At 43.2% G+C, this 23,440-nt stretch overlaps 1 protein-coding gene across 2 annotated transcripts; it reads right to left on the bottom strand.

Annotated features, from left to right (window-relative positions):
• Nucleotides 1-535: 535 nt before the first annotated feature.
• On the bottom strand, nt 536-23,127 carry lyrm7 (LYR motif containing 7). Of its 2 annotated transcripts, none has more exons than XM_038804716.1 (5): nt 23,014-23,127; nt 22,171-22,243; nt 9,181-9,251; nt 5,599-5,680; nt 536-2,325 (listed from the first exon to the last, which is right to left on the bottom strand). In XM_038804716.1, the coding sequence occupies exons 1-5, from the start codon at nt 23,050-23,052 to the stop codon at nt 2,252-2,254; spliced, it is 339 nt and encodes a 112-aa protein (XP_038660644.1). In that variant the 5' UTR covers nt 23,053-23,127; the 3' UTR covers nt 536-2,251. The 2 variants fall into 2 exon arrangements, with proteins under 2 accessions (XP_038660644.1, XP_038660643.1); XM_038804715.1 differs by lacking the exon at nt 23,014-23,127 and adding an exon at nt 22,732-22,866.
• Nucleotides 23,128-23,440: the final 313 nt, after the last annotated feature.

The following is a 23,440-nucleotide window of genomic DNA, read 5'->3' as shown; positions in this document are numbered from 1 at the left end:
TGCCCCTCAGGGTGTGGGGCTGCAGGAATAGGGCGGGGGATTGTGTCTAGGGAGGATGCTCTTTCGAACGATCGGTGCAGACTCAATGGCCGAATGGCCTCCTGCACTGTAGAGCCTCTATGATACTATTCAAGAAGGGAAGAAATTAAGACAATTCTAGAAAGCAAGAATTCAAGTTACAGTATTTGGAAAGATTGAAGCGGTTGGGTGCATGGCTGGATGAGTTAAGGTATTGAACGAATAGCCCTTTCTCCTATTCAAAAACATGTGGCTAAAAGGAAAATCTGGATAACATTTCACCACAAGCAGAGTTGAAAGGTAAATTAAGAATTTTTGTCAATGATAACCGGTCCCTTTTGTATTGCAAGTTAACATAAATTAGAACATGTAATACTTATATAAGGCAGTTTGAAGACATAATCAAGAAAGTTGGTTGTAAAATAACAGTAAAGATTCATGCACCAGCCATCTCTCAAAGAATAGGAATACTTTAAATAAAATAACAGGAATATACATACCACAGAAAACAGCAATGTATGGTTCAAAATTGTATTTGTACGAACATGGATGGAAAAACAACACATTTCCAAAAAACATATTCTGAAAATTCTAACCGCCACAAAACAAAAATCGCAAACTTGTTTTCTATATAAAAAGTGCTTTAGACTTGATTGACAATGCTTTAGCTGTTACAGTTTATATGAACATATTCCTTAATGCTGACCCAGTAATGATTTAATTTGGTTAACATTATCCAATTGTAAATCGACAGACAAGTAGGGTTAGGTTAGCAAGTCATTTTATGCACTTGCTTGGGTAAAACCAATTGCAACAGCACAGTTGTTGAGCCACTGAGGAGGATGTCTTCTTCTTCCAGCTGAAATCAGTCCAAGAGAAAATATAATTGCGAAGCGCTGATTTTGAAAAGAAAAAAGTGCACCGACCCTAGAGGTCATGATCACACTGCCCTCAAGGCTTTTTTTTTTTACAGAGAAAGAACGAGTTATAGATTTAGAAGAATAATCCGATCAAACAAGTCTTTGTTCGGAACCATAAACAGGAGATAAGATGCTCTGTTGTCCATAACACTCTTCAATGGCCCACACAAGTGTGCAGATAATAGGCAACTCCTCTGATTAATAAAAAGATAATAGTTGCATGTCTTCAAACAGATATGGAGCCGGCTCAATTTGCCATGCATGTTCCTGTCATGATGTAATTTTACATTGACACAAGCATGCCAACTGGGTCCACATGTTTTACAGTATAACACAGGGAAAGTAACAGAAGGAAACACAAAAAAAAGGATTGTCATATGTCATGCAGAATTCGGTGATTTTATATTTGCCAGTGCCATCGAAAATAGACAAGACCTGTGCATCATGAATCACTGGCAGTGGGATTTAAAAATTAACTATAAAAACTGGATGAAATTAAAAATGAAATGAAAATCACTTATTGTCACAAGTAGGCTTCAAATGAAGTTACTGTGAAAAGCCCCTAGTCGCCACATTCCAGCGCCTGCTCGGGGAGGCTGGTATGGGAATTGAACCGTGCTGCTGCCCTGTGCTGAAGAGAAAATATTTACATCATGTCTGGGTCTGTTGCCGCCTAATTGAGAGAGATTGGTTGCTATGACAAATCCATTATTGCTGTATCATGCAATACCAGGATGGTAAAAGGCGAACTAGATGAACTGCGCTTTGTTTTTCATCTAGGATTTCCAATTTTCTGTTATTTATTCCACAACTTTGTTCCTGGACTGCAAGTTCAAACAATGCTTCTTTTCGCTCAAATAAAGAGAGATTCCTTTAAAAGGTCAGGAAAAAGGAAATTCCCAAATCCATACAACATAAAATATTGTATTGCACTGTACAGTATAGCTACTAGATTACTGTACACAATTGTAGTTAGAAATACAAAACAGTAATTTCATTTTTCAAGTCTTATGCAACGTTTGGTATTACAAATAGGTCTGATGAAAGGTAATTAACCTGAAATGCTAACCCTTTCTCTCTGCCTAACTGTCGAGTGCTTCCAGCATATTCGGTTTTTATTTTCATTGCTAACCACATGGTTCACCAGACAAAAACAAATGAGATGCTGTGTCACCACATCCTAGCTTTCTTCATCATAAGTTTTATATACAATTAGCCCTTTAGCATCTTCAAAAAAGACAAACCTTATCTGTTCCAATAAAACGCTGGAGACACTGTAATAAATTGAATCCAGCAGTGAAATATTTCCTATACTAGGTATCTTTCCTTGTAGGATTCTCATTGAAAGGCAGGTTATCCAGAAGAATTTCTTTCCTGGGCGCTACAGCTGTGGGGGAAAAAAGACTGGTTACTTGGATCAGTATGGTTATGAGAAGGGAAACTGAGGGCTATAGTGATATTCAAGGCACTTTTGGAGACTTGTTACAAGGAAGGGGAAAGAGAAGCTTTAAAGAGATCATCAAATGTGGATGAAAGTCAAGTCCATGAAAAAAACATTATTCATCAACTCTGAATGGAGCATTTTTTGCACTTCTTTCTCTTGTGTTATATTTATCTGTACAAATGATAATACTTTCAAAAACAATCAAGAGATAATCATAGAATGTACAGTGCAGAAGGAGGCCATTTGGCCTATCGAGTCTGCACCGGCCCTTGGAAAGAGCACGCACCTCTACCTTATCCCTGTAACCCGAGCTAACCTTTTGGACACCAAGGACAATTTAGCGCAGCCAAAGAGGGAGATAACTGGAGCACTCTGACCAAACCCATGCAGACATGGGGAGAAAGTGCAAACTCCACACAGACAGTTACCCGAGGCCGGAATTGAGCCTGGGACCCAGCAGCTGTGAGGCAGCAGTGCTAACCACTTTGCCACCGTGCACATTGATTCTAATGCTGTCGGCCTAATAAAACACTATTGCAAATTATGCTCTAGCTTTTCTGATTGTAATACTGACCAAGTATTGTTACAATTGGGAAACCTAGGCCTCATTGCCTTATTATTAGCCTGCAGGTTATTTTTAAAAATGAAAAACCAGGGGAAAAAAAAGACATTTAAAAATCGACAAAAAGGATTTATTTATCCGGTGAACCTGTGATGGGAATTACTTATTATTTTAATCTAATATTCAATAAAAAATAAATTTTATACAGGAAGGTGCTTGCAGTTGTTGGGAGTTCAATCATCTCAGTCCCAGGACATCGCTGCAGGGGTGTGTCCTCAGCCCACCCATCTTCAGCTGCCTCATAAATGACCTTCCCTCCATCATGATGTCAGAAGTGGGATGTTCGCTGATGATTGCACCACAATGTTCAGCACTAGTCGTGACTCCTCAAAATGTGAAGCAGTGTGTCCACATGCAGTAAGATCTGATGGGATTTAGGCTTAGGCTTACATATGGCATGTCACGGATGCCTGGTGAGCTCTCAGCAGTGGCTAAGATTCTGGACCAGATCCATAACTTTTTTAAGTTTTAAGACATTACGGAAAGATCGATTCGTTCCAGGAGTGATAATATAAGAAATAGGGCTTTGTTATTTTATAAACTAATTTTATTAAAACAAAAGAAAATAAATAAACTTTAAAACGTCAACCCTAACAATGACAGATTACATGCAGTTTCTTAACCGTAACACATTAATTCCCATTAAACAACACTGCAACAGAACATGCAACTCACGTGCCACTTTCACAGGTAAAGGCAATACTTGCATTTACAAAGCAATTTTTCTTCTGTTAGGGAAATTCATTCTGAAACATTTTCAAAGCCTGCCTTGGTGGCAACCTCTCTCGGTTTCCAAATTCGTTAGTGGGAATACACAGGATGCCCCAGATCTATTATTCTTTAGGACACTCCTGTCTGACCAGTATTAGCCCATTACAGAGTCTGATGGCCTCTTTTGTCAATGGGAAGTTAGTTGCATATCATATCATTGATTTCCAAAGCATTATCCCCTGCAGCTTTCATGGCCTCTCTTGGTTGACTTCCTGTAGCATTCTTTCCCTATCTCTCTCTAAGCTCTGCCCAGCCCCTCAAACAACAAGGTTCTCTGCTAGGGTCTCCAGACTTGAACCCATCAGCGTTATCTTGGCTGTTTGATTGCCCACTCCCATTTATACAAAAGAACAGAGCCATGCTATGATATGCAACTAACGTCCCATTGACAAAGAGGCCATCAGACTCTAATGGGCTAATCGCTGGTCAGACAGGAGTGTCCTGAAGAACAATGAATCTGGGGCATCCTGTGTATTCCCACAAACAAATTTAATTCTTACTGTAACTCGGTCAGGTGTGGGCATATTCCTCTGACTCTGTGCTAGCCGTTTCCCCCCCCCCCCCCCCCCCCCCCCCTCCCCTCCCCCCCCGACCCCAAGTCTGTTTAATAACAGATGTAAATGTTACTTGCCACTTAAGTGCCAGGCAATGGCCATATCCAACAAAATGTGAATCTAACCATCTCCCCTTGATATTCCATGTCCATCGCTGCATTTCCACATCTTGGGGGTTACCACTGACCAGAAAGAGCAGGTCAGAGGCTGGGTATTCTGCAGAGATTTAACTCATTTCCTAGCTCTCCATAGCCGGTCTACCATCGACAAGGCTCAGTCCCGAGCATGTCGGTTTTAAGACACTGTACCTGGACACATGTCAGGAAGTATCGATAGGCTGGGTCTCTTTTCTCTTGAAAAAGCTTTCAAATTCTAAAAGGTTTGCCAGACTGAATATACAGAGAATGTTTCCTCTTATTGCAACAAACATAACTAAAGGTATTAAATCAGATGAAACTTCATCACTCAAATGAATTTGCTACCTAGGAAGTGATTGATGCGATCGGTATAGTTACATTTAATGGGAAGCTGGACAAACAAGGAGGTGGGAATAGAGTGTTACAATACAAAAAGATGGGAGGAGGCTTGACAGAAGTATAAACACCAGCATGGACTGAATGGGCAGAATGGCCTGTTTTAATGCTGCATATTCTGTAAAAGAACAACTCCAAGGCTTTAGTTATGAGAATAAGAATGAGGAACTGGATACATTTTTATTCAAACAGAAGGAGGTTAAGGGATGATCAGACAGGCATTCAGAAATGACAATTTATACTGCAAGTCACTTGTTCAACGAAGAGCATGAGTTTATGATTGAAGGAAAGAATGAAAGGTCGGATTAAGAGAACTCTTTTTAAAAACCCAGATATTTGTTTGAACAAAGAGTGCCCACCCAATTGGTGGTGGACGTATCACTTAAATTAACTGAAAAGAAAATGAAATAGGAACAGGAACGAGACAGAGTGAGTAGATCTTTCAATGATTTGCCATCGTCACTGCTGCCCAAATGGTTGTTGCCTTGTGTCCTGCACTCTATGGTCTTATTTTCTTATTCTAGGACTATTAGGCAGTGCACCGTTGACAGTGGCAGAACCAGAAGATACCACCGCTGGGCAACAGCTGGCCACCACCACGTAACACGCTGCAGCGACGCACGGAAAATTCTGCCCAATGTGATCATAAACAAAAAGAAAACAATGCGATTGCTGTTTTAGCATACAATGTATTCTTTTGGTTAGATTTACGTGCTTCAAAAGGGACCTTACTTACAAATTGTATTGCGGTTGGTGAGAACTCCCTGGATTACTGTTTTTCGGAGAATAATTTCAACATCTGAACCAAATTTAAGTAACTGTGAAGAGAAAACCATTAATTCAGAAACAATTACTAAACAAATTCTAGATGCATTTAACCAAGTCAATAACACTGTCAATGTAACGTAACAGACCTCTGAGTGATTGTAATAAATGTAGAACTTGGCATATTAGACATGCTGTCACCTTCATCTTTTCAGCTTGTGTTCACCCAAGGTAAAGTCCCTTTCTTCACTGATCTACGTAGACTCCCGGTAAACATCGCCTCAATTCTAAAATTCTCATCCTTTTTTCATATTTCTCTGCAGCCTCACCACTTGCTATCTCTGTAATTTCCTCCAACCCATATCCATCCAAGATCTCTGCAGTCCTCCAAATTCTGGCGTTTTGAATATCCCCAGTTTTAATTGCTCCACCATTAGCAGCTACGCCTTCAGCCAGAAGCATCGAATCCCCTCCCTAAACCCCTTTACCTATCTTTTCTTCTTTCGGACTTTCCCCAAAATCAACCTCTGACCAAACTTTTTGTCATCTGCCTTAACATCTCCTTTGAGGCTTGGTATCAAATTGGACTTGCTAATGCTCCAGGTTTTCCTACAATAAAGCTAGCCAGCGGTTTTTAAATAACCCATTTCAAACACTTTTTTAAAATAAATTTAAAGTACCCAATAATTTTTTTCCAATTAGGGAGCAATGTAGCGTGGTCAATCCACCTGCACATCTTTCGGCTGTGGGGGTGAGACCCACGCAGACATGGGGAGAATGTGCAAACTCCACACCCACAGTGACACGGGGGCTGGGATCGAACCTGGGTGTTTGGTGCTGTGAGTCAGTGGTGCTAACAACCCATTTCACATACTTAATCCTTTATCAGAAGCATGCTTCAAATGTATGCCATTGTGCAGATGCAAAAATGGGGAAAAGCACTTTGCTACAATGCAGTTTAACACTTCTGTTCAATGAATTAGACTATTTACAATTGGTTAGATTAGTGTAAGCGGATGAATGAGAAACATACCAATTTAAATAACAAATACAGAAGTATAGACTACAAAACTGCACAAAAGACATGGAAGCATTAGGAAGGCAGAAAGACCTAGCAGGAATGGGAGAGGGGCCACACAGGTAGGGTGGGACAGCAGGGCAAAGAAAGGGGACAGAGCACTGGTATGGTATACTCACTGGCATGGGTATACTCAAAGTGCCAAGGTAGTGACTAGGCTTGGTGTGGCAACACTGGGGTGGCAGCAACAAGGCATTGGAGAACTGACAAGGTTAAATTGGATTTTTGGGGCAGGAGGGTCAGTGGTGGGAGGCATGGCTGCTTCATGCAGGTAAAAAGAAATAACAGAAGGGAAACAAGGAATTCATTAAAATTATTTCCTCAGGTGGTAATGAAGAAAAATGATTGATCGAATCACATTTGATAATTCTCCACAATTGGAGAAAATAATTCTCTATTATGACTCCCATCAGTTATCAAAAGGTATTATCTGCTTAGAATCATGCTACACAGCAGGAAGATATTCGGCCCATTATGCCTGTGCTAGCTTCTGTAAGCACTATCCAACTAGTCCTATTCTTTTGCTTTCTCCAAAAGTCCTGCAAGCTTTTCTTTTCAAGTATATCCAATTACTATTAAACCAGTTCCCATCATCCTTACAGGCAGTGCGGTCCAGATCATAATTCACTGCGCAAGAAATGTTTTCCTCATCTCCCCTCTGGCTTTTTTTTGCCCATTGTATCTCTAGACATCTTTTATTCTTTGATGTGGCAAACCAGCATTTGTTGCACACCCCGAGTCACCCTTGAACTCATTGGTGTGCGAGGCAAATTAAGAGTCAACCACATTGTTGTGGATCTGGAATCGTATATACGCCAGGTCAGGTAAGGATAGCAGATTTCTGTCCCTTAAAAGGACATTAGTGAACCTTTCAATTCCAGGTTTTATTAATCAAATTTCAATTCCACCAGCTGCCATGATGGGATTTGAATCTATGTCCACAGGGCATTAACCTGGACCTATGGATTACTAGCCCAGTGTCATTACAACTATGCCAACCTCTCCCCCCACTGCCCCCCCCCCCAAAAGAGTCCTCTAGTTATTCTTTTGCCTATAGAAAGTTTCACCCGAGCTACTCAATCAAATCCCCTTAAGATTTTGAGGACCTGTTGTAGCTGGAACCTTTTCTCCCATCCTCCAAGGACATTGCCAGCCTTCTCCAGTCTCTAAATAAGTGAAGTCCTTCGTCCATGCTACTACAAGTCTCTTCTGCACCTTCTCGAAAGTCTTGAAATTCTTCATCCTATTCCTTTTAAGACCGAATGAGACATTTACAATTTCTATATATCGGCAAAAACAAAAGTGAGTACTTGTAACCTCCCCACCAGTCTGTAACTGTGATAAACGTAGAAATTCTAGCGCCTGATTTACTGACCAGTGGAAATAGATTTTCTGATTCACTCTCATGCTGGCTATGTCTAATTTTCACATTTCTAAGAGTACTAATTTTACCTTGCATTTTGGCTTTCACAAGCTGACCCACTAAAATCTGACCACGGTCAGGGAAATCCTTTAAATAATTGCCACCACCCCAATAGGCGGCATGGTGGCACAGTGGTTAGCACTGCTGCTTCACAGCTCCAGAGACCCGGGTTCAATTCCAGCCTTGGGTGACTGTCTGTGTGAAGTTTGCACGGTCTTCCCTGCCGGCATGGATTTCCTCTGTTTCCTCCCACAGTCCAAAGATGTGCAGGTTAGGTGGATTGGCCATGCTAAATTGTCCCTTAGTGTCCAAAAGGTTAGGTCGGGTTATGGGGATAGGTTGGAGGTGTGGGCTTAAGTAGGGTGCTCTTCGGGCAGCATGGTGGCACAGTGGTTAGCACTGCTGCCTCACGGCACCGCGGACCCAGATTCGATCCCGGCTCTGGGTCACTATCTGTGTGGAGTTTGCACATTTTCCCCATGTTTGCGTGGGTTTCGCCCCCACAACCCAAAGATGTGCAGGGTAGGTGGATTCGCCACGCGAAATTGCCCCTTAATTGGAAAAAATTAATTGGGTACTCTAAATTTATTTAAAAAAAGAAAGTAATGGTGCAGACTAAATGGGCCGAATGGCTTCCTTTTGCACCTTAAATTCTATGATTCTATAATTTTATGAAACAATATTTATTATTCCCAAGGCGCTCTTCAAGAATTTCACTGCTCTTATAATCAACTTGGCAGCTGCAGGGAGACACCACAAGAGGAAATGGTACAAATACACAGATACTATTAAATTGAACAGAATTTATGATTTTTCATTAAAGTAAATAATTACAACTGACATTAATACAGCTGCTCATACCAATAACAGAATTGACCACGATTAACCTCGATCTTTTAAAACCAAAATTACACACACACCCACAGAATATATTTAAATGTAACCATGACACATCCTTGTTCAATTAGTCACTGAGCTCATGGTGAATAGCTGTCAGCCAGTAGAATATTTGGTAGGAGAAGACAGTGTAGGGATTGCCACGATAAACTGACCTCGGTTATTTTCTCTGGAGACAACTCAGTAATGTTGCGCCGGAATTCAGAGTTAATCTTCTGTCTTGCAGCTAAACAGCAGGTCACAAAATTATTTTCGCTACACGATCAATTTCTAAACATAAATATCCATAAATTCAGGTCTCAGGTGTTAAAAATAATAATCCAGGCCTGAGAAATTCTTTCAGAGTCCCAAGAAACATCACACACGTTTTCTACCTTTTAAATGCCCTCTAAAGACGTGACAGTGAATAATGAAAAGAACACGAGTCAGGGAATTGCAATTTAACAAATATGATTAACAAAATACAACACAGCAAGGGAATTTTTTCAAATATCCTCTAAAGACAACAAGCTCTGTACATGATTCTGCCATATAATGGAAATTGGTATAGAACTCAGAGTCCTTCAAATCTGAGCTTATGAACACAACTAAAGTTCGACAAGAGGATGAAGGCATGCATAGTACAAGTCTTTCTTGGGTCGACAGATTGATTTGAGTTAAATCTCGAGAAGGTTGGTATTGGTAGATGGTGCAATTAGGCTCTTTCCTGTGCAAAGTTTCATCCTGTGAAAATTCAGGCAGATGACCAAGATGTCAGATGACAGGAGCACATTTTAGAGGTCAGAGTTGCTTATATTGAGGTACAGTGGATCCATAGTTCAAAGACATCTTAAACATGAGGAGGACTATTATTAGTATAATGCAAAAAGAGGAAAAGGACACGAGATGGAGGGCAGCTTTATTTTATTTTCATCAGTGCTCTGGACACGTCTGTCTCCAAAATTAAAATATATTGAATTTAGATTTTTGAACCGTGCAAGTCGTTATCAGAGTAAACTGTTTCTTATAGCCTGCTAAACTCCAGTATGCAGAATGAATTGGATTCATATGGATTCCTGAATCTGTTACTGACACAAATCTGAAGTGAAATATGTAAAATTAAAATGATAATCAAAAGAGGATGTACAAAGAATTTTTGCTATGACGCTTTTGACATATGTCTATTTTTGATCCGAACTGAAATTTTATTCTGTTCCTCAGCGATTGCTTAAGTAACAGAATAAATAATTCCAGATGAGGCAATTTTGTGACCTCTACTTCCACCTGTACACTGGCAGGCACGAAAATTACAGACATACAAGAAGCATGACTGAATTTAAGGGTCATTGATCTGAAGTTGAGCATCGCTCTCCTGGGAACCCAACTTAAACAAAAGCGTCTAGCTGCACATATGTAAGCGACGTGCAAACTATCAAAAACTCAAAACATAGACTTTAAGCTTGGCCAGGCCTTCAAAGAACGGTAAACTCTTTGTTAATTTAAGCTTGGAGTAACTAGAGTTCGGTCACTGAAAATTGGGCAGGATTCTCCCATCGGGCGAAGTCACGACGCAAAAACGGGAGTGTTTTACTCCGGCGCGAAGCCCCTTCTGAGTCCCAATTCTCTGGGCCACAGTGGGGTAGTGCGGCGCTGGAATGGCCTACGCCGCTCCAGCTGCTAATCCCAGCGTGAACCCAGCGCCGAGGGTTCCGCGCAAGCGCAGTTGGCCTGGCACCAACTAGCGCATGCGCAGTGGCCTTCTTCCCCGCGCCGGTCCCAATGCCAAATGGCGCAGTGTTACAGGAGCCGGCGCGGAAGAAAGGAGGCCCCCCGACCAGTGGGCCCCGCTACGGAGGCCCACCCGGGGTCGGACGAAACCCCCCCCCCCCCCCCCCCCACCGGACCCTTCAATGCCGAGGTCCCGCCGGCTCAGAGAACGGCGCCGGCGAGACTTGGCTTTTTGTTGACGGCCGCTCGGCCCATTCGGGCTGGAGAATCGGTGCGCCGGCCCGTGCTGGATACCCCGACCAGCGGCGCGCAGACCACGCCGGCCCCAGTGGCGCGATTCTCCGCAGTCCCGGCATCGGGGCGGCGTGGCGCGATTCGTGCAGCCCGCCGGCCATTCTCCGACACGGCCGAGGGAGGGCGGGTCAGAGAATTTCACCTCAAATGTTTGTTTTCTAGGTTAGTGAACCATTGTGTATTTTCTTTAAAAGATCATCCAAATCAGGTTTTTCAGAAGTCAAAGTTTGACAGAGAAAATAACTGGATTGGTTCGCACTAATTCACAACTCAAACCCAGAAAACAAAGAAAGGAAATGTTGACAATACAGTTACTATGTGAATTCAAAACAATTGTAGCATTAAATGTAATGTACTGTCACAAAAACCTGGGCCAGTGCGCAGTCAATTCCAGCCCCACTTGACCCAAGTGGCAACTCAAGTGAAATGAGATGTTATTTTAAAATAGCAGAGGATCTTGACTGAGCCCAATAAACTGCAGTCACAAAATGTGTAAAATTTAAACACCAGTTAACCAATATTATGTACAACAAAGATAAACTGGCAACAATGTAACTGACTACTTAATATCCTTCCTCACGCACACAGACACACACGTGCACACGCTTCTGTCAAACTCTCAAAAAGTATCACGCAGGAACCAATCACTGACCGTTGTCAGGCAGAACAGTGCCCTTGGCCTACCCACCAGTTGGCAGCCAACCAATCCAACCGACCTCCTCCACAGCTGGCTCCTAAGATCCACTTGGCGCCAAAGCGGCTGGTTCTCTTCTCCAAAATACAAAACCTGGAATGTAATGCCCTGACAAGCAGACTGATTCAGGTTGGGATTTCTGCTTAAAGGCACATTATATGGGTCCATGGTCCAAAAATAATCAAAGAAACAGAAAATGGGAACAAAGGAAAATGAGCAAGAAGGACTCTTACACTACTTAAGAAAGTTTTCACCGAGCAAAACAAAACTTCTGATTTCGGTTTTAAAATATTTACTTGCACCCTAGGCCGCTCCCTTTCATTTACATTTCCCCATCTTTTTTCCCCTCTCAATCTCTCTCACATTTGCCATTATCTCTTTACCCCATTCCATTCCTCCCTGATTGATGAATGCATTCTTCCACTCCTTTCCTTTCAGATTGGGTATCGCTTCCCCATACCCAATCATTCCTTCTCGCCTTCCTTCCCTTTCTTACTGCCATCAGCTCAAAATCTAAACATGACCTACAAAGTAATGGAATGCAGCTTTTCTCCTCCTGTGGATATCGCTAACGCTGAGGATTTACACTTACGGGAATAACTGTGCTTTTGCGGGGCTAGAATGCTAGCAACTAAGAACGACTGACACTACAACTGGCAAGAACATTTAGTTCAACTCTGCTTTGTATTCCATTAAAATCCAAGTAATAAAACACCACATGTTAATGACTGATGCAAAAATTCTAGATACCCAACTCCATTTACCAATGCATAGAATCCTAGAATCTACGGTGCAGAAGGCCATTTGGGCCATCGAGTCTGCACTGGTCCTTGGAAAGAGCACCCTCCTTAAGCCCACACCTCCTCCCTATCCCTGTAACCCAGTAACCTCACCTAACCTTTTTTGGACACTTAAGGGTCAATTTAGCATGGCCAATCCACCTAATCTGCACATCTTTGGACTGTGGGAGGAAACCGAAGCACTCGGAGGAAACCCACGCACACACGGGGAGAATGTGCAAACTCCGCACAGACAGTGACCCAAGCCGAAATCAAACCTGGGACCCTGGAACTGTGAAGCAACAGTGTTAACCACTGTGCTACCGTGCTGCCCCAAAGCACTGGAAAGCACTTTCCAGTTCACAGTCAATCCGATCAACTGTCACAAAACTGCCATTGCTTGAAAAGTCCCATTTTTCTGCAAATGTCTTCATTAGAAGTAGACGAATTGCCAGGCCTGGATGAGATATATCCAGGTTAAGAGAAGCAAGGGAGGAAATAGTGAAGGCACTAACCGATATTTTCCAATCCACTCTGGCTCCAGCTGTGGTGCCGGAGAAATGGCACCAATTAATGCTGTACTGCTGCTGAAAAAGGCTTGGGAAGAGATAGCCCGAGGAATGACGACAGGCCTGTGGGCCTAACATTGGCGGTTGGTAAATCTGAGGGACAATATTCATTGTCATTTATAAAAGGCACAGGTTAACGTAGGACAATTAGCATAGATTTGTCAAGGAAGATAGTGCCTGATTAACTTTATTGGCTTTTGTGAGGAGGTAGGAAGGAGGGAAGCTGATGTCATCAACATGGCTTTTAGTTTTGTGACAGGCTTTAGCAAGGCTTTTTTCACAAGGCTTTTGACAAGGTTCCATTTGGCAGACTGGTCCAAAAAGTAACGGTTCATGAGATCAAAGGCGGTCCAAATCAATTCAGTGACAGGAAGCATATGGTAATGTGTCCACAATGTCTTTTGTGACTGGAAGCTAGATTTCCAGTGGGCCACAGCACTCAGTACTAGGTTTTATGTTTTTTCTGAAATATATCGATGATTTTGATTTAAATGTAGCAGGCATGACTAAGAAATTTGCAGGTAGGGCGGCACGGTGGCGCAGTGAATAGCACTGCCACCTCATGGCGCTGACGACCCGGGTTTGATCCTGGCCCCAGTTCACTGTCCGTGTGGAGTTTGCACATTTCCGCGTGTCTTCGTGGGCCTCAGCCCACAACCCAAAGGTGTGCAGGGGGCCATGCGAAATTGCCCCTTAATTTTGAAAAAAAAAATTGGGTACTCTAAAAAAAATTTTTTAAGCACAAAATGTAGCCATGTGATTGATAGGAAGAAAGCTGCAGATCGCAAGAAGATAGCAATGGACTGCTCAAGTGGGCAGAAAAGTGGCAAATGGAACTCTATCTGGAGAAGAGAGAGGTAATGGGTGCGATTCTGTGGAAAGATTTCTAAGTTTGGTAGCAAGGAAGAACTGCCGTGAACATCCCGGCACTCGGCCCGGTGAGGCTGGGAATCCTACTCAACGTTAATTGATCCACTTAACGAGGCCCCACAACCTGAGGGTCCCCCACCCCCCGCTGAGCACATGGACGGCAAGCCCAGCACCCCTGGGTTCATTGCCTGGGAGCAAAAATGGTTACTCACCTCCTGGGTTCCCCAAAGAAGCTCTCCCACCAGGTTCACGTTTATAAACAGGAGTACTAATCGGCGTCCGTGTGACCACTTGCTGGGGAGACCGATGAATGACGGGAGGCTGTTGGATATGGGGTGGCTCTCGTTAACTGTATGGAAATAGGACTTAAGTGGTGATAACTGGTTTCTTGCCAAGCTTCAGCAGCATCGCAAACTGTTTGGCGCCTGGCGTGGTTCTTGTGTTCAGTCCCTCCCGCTATTCACCAGCAGCGTATCGCTCGAGTGAGAGCACAACGAGGCCGGAGAATCACGCCCAATGCATGTGGAGAAGCCAAACAAACGTGAATAAACAATAAATGGTCAGATACTAAAACGCTTAGGGGAACAGGGGGCCTTAGAATACATGTCTTCAGATTCCTGAAGGTAGCAGGACAAAGAATTATGATTAGTACATTCATACTGCTAACCCAGTGGTGGTCGCTACAATGCAAATGCGGAGAAACTTTCGGCAGCACTTTAAATTAGGAGCGGTGTTGAAGATGGCGCCAATTTGTGCTAACCGTATGTTCGAGCTGGCAAGATTGGATGCCAGGTTTAGGGGTTGGGAGGAAAAGGGGGTGGAAGGAATGAGGGATTTGTTTCTGGAGGGGCGCTTCGCGAGTTTAGAGGAGCTGTCAGAGAAGTTTGGTTTTTCGCAGTTAGAAACCTTTAGGTATCTGCAGTTTCGGGCTTCGTGGGGAAGGTTTTCCCATGATTCCCTGCAGTGATGTCATCATCGCTGTTGGAACAGGTTTTGTTTCTCGCAAGGACGGAGGAGTGGAGTACTCCTGGAATGTACGGGAGATCTTGGCCGAGGATACTGCATCCCTGGAGGGGATATGAAGCCCTGCGAAGGGTGACCGCCACTTCGTCCTACGTGAGACTTGGGCTTATACAGTTAAAGGTGGTACACCGGGCGTATTTAACAAGGTGCAGGATCGGGTCGGCTGTTTGAGTAAGTGGAAGACAAGTGTGAGCACTGTGGGAGGAGCCTGGCAAACCATATGCCTATGTTCTAGGCATGTCCTGAGCCAGTGAGATTTTGGGTTGACTCCTTTAGCACCATGTTGGCGATTCTGCCAATGGGATTGGAGTCCAGTCCCTTAGAGGCCCTATTTGGGGTGGCAGACCTGCCGAAGCTGCAGCCTGATGTTTTGGCCTCTCTGATTGCTCGCAGGCGGGTTCTGTTGAAGTGGAGATCAGCTTCTCCACCCAAGGCCTCAGCATGGCTGGGAGACCTTATGCAGTTTCTACACCTTGAGAAAATTAAGTATACCATAAAGGATGCAATGGAGGGGTTCTGTACTTCAAAGAGCTAGTCACAGTCAGCTGTTGGGGGGGGGGTGTTGTTGTTTTTTGGGGTTTGTCTTTCTTGCTTTATACTGATTTAAAAATGCTTAATAGAAATATTTTTTGAAAAACAATGCATACATACAGGCCAAATTCCTTTACTAAGTGAGACATTGAATATAAGGGCAGGGATGTTATGCTAAACTGTACAAAAACACTAGTTAGGCCCTAGCTACCGCACTGTGTAGAGCTCTAGTCACGACACTGCAGGAAGGATGTGATTGCACTAGAGGAGAGATTGAGGAGTGTGTTGTCAGGACTGGAGAACGAGGAAAGATTACATTACCTGGTGTCACAACCATGTAAAAGGTGTTTCTTCAACGTGGTTAACGAAGTAAGAATGTGTGTGGTGTGAACTGGTGAGTGTTTCAATTTAAAAATACCCAGCAGCAAAGCTTTAGACTTAAATGAGATAAAGGTTTGCTTATTACAAAACTACCTGCTCTACGTTACTTCAATAGAAATAATAGTTAGTAACTAAATACATACGAAGGTTAAATGCAGATAGGGATAAAAGATGCATGCAAAGATGAGATTCAGTTTAGTCCTTGAAGGTATTGCAGGCCCTTAGCTTGGCATGCTAGTTGCCTGGAGCAAAGGATTGAAGTTAAAAGGTTGTGCCCAACAGCTGTGATGGCTTCCATGGTTGAATAGTCAGCATTTTCCTTTGCAGATAGAGCAGCATAGGGGAGTGAAGGTCCCTTTTATTTATTGGTTTTGCTGCCATGGCACTTAACAACCAGAATACCTTTTTCAGCAAAGCAGAATAATTTCTGGACAACGTCCCTAAGACTACTGGTGGCAGGAAGAAATCCAGCCCTCACATGTTGGCCACACTTAGCCCAACCAAGAGCTGTGGGCTGGGCCTGTCTTCCAGAGGTCTTCTGGGTTCTCTGCCAGCCACTCTATATAGAGTTCAAAACGCAATGGCTGCTATCCCACACTATCAAATTATGCTTCCATATTGTGTGTTGGGTTAGCCCAAGTTTGGGGGCACAGTCCTGTACATTGTTCTCTCGCTGAGATAATTAACCTTTCAAATGCCTCAGCTTTAATTTGAATGGTTCTTGTTCTTCCAGGTTTGGCGAGTTGGAAAGAGCTAGTCGCACCTCATAGAAAGGCATCATCAATGAGTTCCCGTTTACCCTTATGGGAAAGCGCATTGAATTTCAAATGTCTTCACGTGTCAGGTTACATTCCAACTTGGAGCCTTCTAGAAGCTTGGCAAACATTGCAGTCATAAAAAGTCAAGTGCATTTCGGCAGCCTTTTTCTCAACTACTTTGTCCATTTAAAACAAAAATAAGCTTTTTTTTACAAATCCATAATATCACATCTACGCATTTGTTAAACTGGGTTATTTTACTTGGAACAGAGGAAGGAAGATTTAATTGAGGTGTATAAAATTATGAGGGGGTGTGGATAGAGTGGATGGGAGGGCTCCATTTCTCTTAGCAGAGGGGCCAAAAACCAAGGTCATAAATTTAAAGTAATGGGTGGAAGAACTGGTTGGGGGATGGTACATGTGATATGTTTAAAAGATAGGCTTGCAGACCACGAAGGTAAAAACATGAGGAGGTTTACTCAACAGGCTGTCAAGATATTTTTACTTGCAAATGGCTGATGATGTCTTCAATACGTCATGTGTTTGGACTTTGAAGCTTTTAAAAAAGTGTTCCCCAACACTTTAGGAGAAATCTTTTCACCCAGAGGGTGAAGGTCTGGAGTTCAGCCTGAAAGTGTAGGAGAGGAAAAATCATCATGTTTAAAAAACACTTGGAAGTACGGTGGCTCAGTGGTTAGCACCGCAGACTCACAGGTTCAATTCTGGGTCACTGTCCGTGTGGAGTTTGCACATTCTCCCCGTGTTTGCGTGGGTTTCGCACCCACAACCCAAAGATGTGCAGTGTAGGTAGATTGAACACACTAAATTGCCCCTTAATTGGAAAAAATTAATTGGGTACTCTAAATTTATTTTTAAAAATGGAAACAAAACACTTGGAAGTGCCACTGCCTGCAAGGCGAGACAAGAGACTGGTATTAGGTCAACAGGTATATTTTTTATCTGGGGCACAGGCACAATGAACTGAATGGTTTTCTTCTGTGCTGTGAATTCCTATGATTCTGTCTCCCAAAATAGAGGCCCAATGCACTACATGTAATTTGTGAAGTTACAATTCCATGCCCTTTTCTATCAAAAGGTCACACGAGATAGTTGAAGAAACTTCTTCGCCTCAATGTGAAGAACAGAAATCTGCTTCCATCACAAAAGATTCCACGTTTACAATGTTTCATTGACCTGTTCTTATCTCAGTGTCAGCTGAAATCAGTTGGGAGCACTCATGCCCAAGTCAAAGTTGCAAGCTGAATCTTCAAATTTGAATTATAGACATAATCTAGCTTGAACATTCTGGATTGTTATCCTGTGCCACAAAGTGCATAAGATCCCTATCAGGCTTGCTGACACTGCGTGGGCAAGACACACACAAACCAAGAATGGTCACATGGCTGAAGTATCAAGTGACTGCATTTCCCTGTGAAGACCTAACAGGCACCCTCAAGAATGGGGTGAGGAGAGAAATGTATGTTTTTTTTAATAAAATACTTTTGCGAAGGTCAGGTTTTTCGATCTTCAGCAGATTGGATCTTTTCAAATTAACTTACTATGGGTATCTGCTGTCCATGTGTGTATACTTACAGTAATATAGAGCTCAAGATTGCATTGCAAGATCGAAGAGAATAAATGCAAGTTTGGCAGGCATACTAAAATGAGGAGGCTCCACAAATATGCTCATCCTCAATGCCGGGGGAGATCAGCACACCAGTGCAAAAGACAAGGCTGAAGCAATTACAACAATCTTCAGTCAGAGGCGCCAGGTGGGATGATCCAGCTTGGCCTCCTCCAGTGGTCCCCAAAATCAGAGATCCCAACCATCAGCCAATTCAATTCATTTCATGTGATATCAAGAAATGGCTGAAGGCACTGGATTACTGCAAAAGCTATATGACAACATTCCAGCAACAATGCGGAATGCTTGCGCTGCAGAATTAGCTGTTCTCAGTCATGATAGACCAAAACGACGAATTACGTTTGAACATATTGAACTTTTAAATATGACGTGTTTTTAAAATTAGACATACAAGCCAAAGACAGCTGAGGGTGTAAATCCTGCAAATGTAAATTTAGTGACTGCCTAAGAATTTCCTGTCTGGATAATGCTAAGTCATGAGAGATAGTGGAATATCACATCCTTTTGTTCCAGACAGCGAACCATCAAAGGCATGAAGCAACTAACAGGGCAGCATGGTAGCAGAGTGGTTAGCACAGTTGCTTCACAGCTCCAGGGTCCCAGGTTCGATTCACGGCTTGGGTCGCTGTCTGTGCGGAGTCTGCACGTCCTCTCTGTGTGGGTTTCCTACGGGTGCTCTGGTTTCCTCTCACAGTCCAAAGGTGTGCAGGTGAGGTGGATTGGCCATGCTAAATTGCCCATAGTGTTCAGAAAGGTTAGGTGGGGTTACTGAGTTGTGGGGATGGGGTGGTGGTGTGAGCTTAGGTGGGTTGGTCTTTCCAGTGTGGACTCAATGGGCCCAGTGGCCTCCTTCTGCACTGTAAATTCTACGATTCTATCCTGTGGAGATAACAGGAGCCGATCATCTCAGCAAGAATCACATCTCGCAAGTTATGTCCCAGGGTAAAAGCAAATTACTGCAGATTCTGGAATCTGAAACCAAAAGAGAAAACGCTGGAAAATCTCAGCAGGTCTGGCAACATCTGTAAGGAAAGAAGAGCTAATGTTTCGAATTCAGATGACCTTTTGTCAAAGTTATGTCCCAGACCAGTTGTGGGTTCTCCCCTTTGCCAGGGACACACAGGAGACTGCGCTAAAAAAAAAGCTGTAAACTTATTCACAAGTTCCCTTCCTTTGTGGATCCCTTTTCCCCGTTCAAATGTTTCTGTTTTCACAGGAGCCATTTTAACTAGGCTTTGAGTTAAGGAAAGAGTGAGTTTATTAGCTACTAAACAGGAGGAATTGGTTTCAAAATGTATGCGCATACATTCACACAGATTAGAAATGAGAAATGGCTCCAAAATTAAGTATTAACAAACAAAATGAATCAGTCTTTGACTTGTCCGTGAGGAGTAGATGGCGAAATATTGCAGCCGTTGGAAGTTCGTAATTGCAGCAATGCAGACTTCTGCAGAGTATATGGAGGTTGGATAGATATCATAACTAAAATGAGGACACTCTACGTATATCCCATCCTCAATGTTGGGGGAACCAGCACATCAGTGCAACAGATAAGGCTGAAGCTTTCGCGATCTTGTTGCAACCAACTGAGGGGGTTGAATAAAAAGAGAGAGACACAGTTCATCCCTCCTCACCCAGCACTATCCCATCTGGGGTTCAATAAATTGGGGCTCATGCCAAAATAATTTCCACAGAGGGGATGGTCGATAACAAATTTAAGGACTTCACTGGGAACCAGTCGTAACAGCCCCTAGCCAAGTTGTTCCAGTACAACATTGGCATCTACCCAAAAATGTGGAAAATTGTCCAGGTATGTCACAAAATGCAGGACAAATCTAACCCCGCCAATAATTGTCCTCACGATCATCAGCAAAGTGATTGAAGAGAGTCATCGACAGTGCTATCAAGCAGCACTTACTCAGCAATAACCTGCTCACTGATGCTCAGATTGAGTTCCGACAGGCCTACTGAGCTCCTAACTTCATTACAGCCTTAGTTAAAACAGGGACAAAAGAGCTGAACAGGGGCAGGAGGTTAAGTGAGAATAACAACTCTTGACATCAAGACTGCATTTGACGAGTGTGACATACAGGAGCTCAAGCAAAACTAGATTTAAAGGGAATCGGGGGAGTCATATCTATCACAAAGGAAGATGATTATGATTGTTGGAGGTCAATCATCTCAGTCCCAGCACATCACTGCAGGAGTGGCTTAGGGTAGTTTTCTAAGCCCAACCAGCTTCAGCTGTTTCATCAATGACCTTCCTTCCATCATAAGGTCACAAGTAGGGATGTTTACTTATGATTGCACAATGCTCAGCACCATTTGTGTCTGCTTAGATACTGAAGTAGTCTGTGCCCATATGTGGCAAGACTGGACAACTTTCAAGCTTGGGCTGATAATTGGCAAGTAACATTTGCACCACGCAAGTGTCAAGCAATGACCATAAGAGAATATCTAACCATCTCCCCATGGCATTCATTCAATAGCATTCCCATTGCTGAATCCCCCACTATAAACCTTCCTGGGAGGTTACCGTGGACCAGAAAATGAACTGAACTAGCCATATAAATGCTGTAGCTTCAAGGGCAGGTCAAATGCTGGGAATTCTACAGAGAGTAACTCACTTGCTGACTCCCCCAAATCCTATCCACCATCTACAGGGCACAAGTCAGGAGTGTAATGAAATACTCTCCAATTGCCTGGATGAGTGCAGCTCCAACAGCACTTTCAACACTATCCAGGACAAAGCAGCCTGCTTTATTGGCACCCCATCCACCACCTTCAACTCCCTCTACCACAAACACATAGTTGCAACCTTTTGTACCACCTGCATTACAACAACTCACCAAGGCTCCTTCGCAAGCATCTTCCAAACTCGCAGCCTCTACCTCAACGGGCAGCGTGGTAGCACAGTGGTTAGTACAGTTGATTCACAGCTCCAGGGTCCCAGGTTCGAATCCCAGCTTGGGCCACTCTCTGTGTGGAGTCTGCACGTTCTCCCTGTGTCTGCGTGGGTTTCCTCCCACAATCCAAAGATGCGCAGGTTAGGTGGATTGGCCACGCTAAATTGCCCTTGGGTGTCCAAAAAGGTTGGGTGGGGGTTACTGGAAAGCGTGGGCTTAAATGGGGTGCTCTTTCCAAGGGCCGGTGCAGACTCAATGGACCAAATGTTCTCCTTCTGCACTGTAAATTCTATGATTCTATATAGCATTACAATGGTAGCAGATGCATGGGAACACCACAACCTGCACGTTCCCCTCCAAGCCGGTCACCATCCTGACTTGGAAATATATCATTATCGCTGGGCCAAAATCCTGGAACTCCGACCTAACAGTACCGTGTGCATGCCTAGGCCTCATGGATTGCAATGATTCAAGTCAGTGGCTCACCAGCACTGCCAAAGGGTAATTAGGGATAAGCAATAAAACTGCTGGCCGAGCCAGCGATGCCCATATCCCATAAAATACATATATTTAAATTCCACAATACCTTTCCTTTTTACTTCCATCGGTGAATTGTTCTGTTCAAGATGGCACATGCTCAGATAAGATAATAAATCTAGTACTGCTGTACTCTGTAACATACTTATTATTAAACACTACATCCACACCAGTTCTATCAACAGTGTTCCTTTTAAAAATAAATTCAAAGTACCCAATTCTTTTTTTCCCCCCAATTTAGCATGGCCAATCCACCTACCCTGAACATCTTTTGAGTTGTGGGGGTGAGACCCATGCAGACACGGGGAGAACGTGCAAACTCCACATGGACAGTGACCCGGGGCTAGGATCGAACGCCCGGTCCTTAGTGCTGTAGGCAGCAGTGCTAACCATTACTCCAGTGTCATCCCTCCATATCAGCAGTACTATAATCATATTTAATTCAGCTTACCTTCTAGAGCTCGATTGTCACCGTTAAATACTTGTTTCCTTGTTCTATGTAAAGCCTTGAAAAGCTGCAATACCTTCCAAAGCAAAAAGACAAAGAAACAGATATATTCAAACAAATTATCAATATATAACCTGCAATTTATCACCATCAATTTAGGAGAAATCTATGAACAGGTCTGTCATTATAACTCTGCAGTAAAGCCAACCACACTGAATATTACAAAGAGGTGCACGACCACTTCATCGTTGCAGCTGGTACAAAGCAAGCCTCAAAGCATAACAGCAAAATACTGCAGATGCTGAAATCTGATATTAAAACAGAAAATGCTGGATAAATCGGAGTAGCACTGGCAGCACGTGTTAAAAGAAACATAATTAATGTTTCGAGTCCAAATGATCCTTCTGTTGAACTTCAAAGTGGTCTGCTAAACAACCTGAGAACTTGTAAATTGCTCAACACCAGTAAAAAGCCAATGTATTAACGTAAAATTCAAGAAGTGTGGCTTGTGTATGTTGACTGAACAGCAGTGTTCAGCTGGTAAAATAATTCAGGTTTCCTTACTCTGCATGGCCTGGAGAAGTGAACAAGATCCATCAGCGAAAGAAACAAATATTGAAAGTGGCAGTGCCAGCATGAAGCACAATACATTTGCACCGTCCCTATCTCAGTAGTTGCAGCAATCACCCCGTCAGGTCAAATCACCTCGGGTTCAATGTCAATGGAACGCGGGAGCGATCTCTCATTGCCTCGTGTGCACACGAACAGGCGAGCTGGACCCTCTTCAAGCACTGCCCAGGTTAACCCGGGTTCACACCAGTCCCCTGGGATAAAGGCAACACTCACCTTGCTGCGAGTATCCATCCCACATGTCCCCAGCTTCATTCACGCCCACTGCCGCCCCAATGTATCAATCTTCTTCCGTACTGGCGCTGCCCAAGGACACACAGCCTTGTCGAAATCGCAATTCTGCAACTTTATTAGAGGCAGACCAGCACCAAGACGAAGCAATCAGTTGAGCGTAAAGAGGGCATTTTGTAAGAGTGTAAAGTAATTGTATTACATGGAAGATGCAAATTTCCATCAAATGAACGTCTAGGTTTGTTTACACCTTTTTTAGAAATAGAAATTTGATATAATCCTTTAAACATAAGGAGTAGTTTATTCAAGTCCTCAATATCATTTAACATGGCTGATTTGTTCCATCCATCCACAGTGGCTCCATAAATCTTTTCCTTCTCACTTAACTGCTGGTTTAGCACAGTGGGCTAAA

This window comes from Scyliorhinus canicula, chromosome 8 (genome assembly GCF_902713615.1).
Source record: "Scyliorhinus canicula chromosome 8, sScyCan1.1, whole genome shotgun sequence".
NCBI lineage: Eukaryota > Metazoa > Chordata > Chondrichthyes > Carcharhiniformes > Scyliorhinidae > Scyliorhinus > Scyliorhinus canicula.
Note: the sequence above shows the minus strand (reverse complement) of the source record. Positions and strands in the feature narration are given on the sequence as shown.

Excerpts from the sequence above, each read along its gene's own strand:
- lyrm7 (XM_038804715.1), bottom strand. The coding sequence starts at position 22,818 with ATGTATTGTGCTTCATGCTGGCACTGCCACTTTCAATATTTGTTTCTT. Across the intron at positions 9,252-22,170 it reads TGACAATCGAGCTCTAGAAG|CTGCAAGACAGAAGATTAAC; the intron begins GTAAGCTGAATT and ends CCTGCTGTTTAG. Across the intron at positions 5,681-9,180 it reads CTCCAGAGAAAATAACCGAG|TTACTTAAATTTGGTTCAGA; the intron begins GTCAGTTTATCG and ends TTCTCTTCACAG.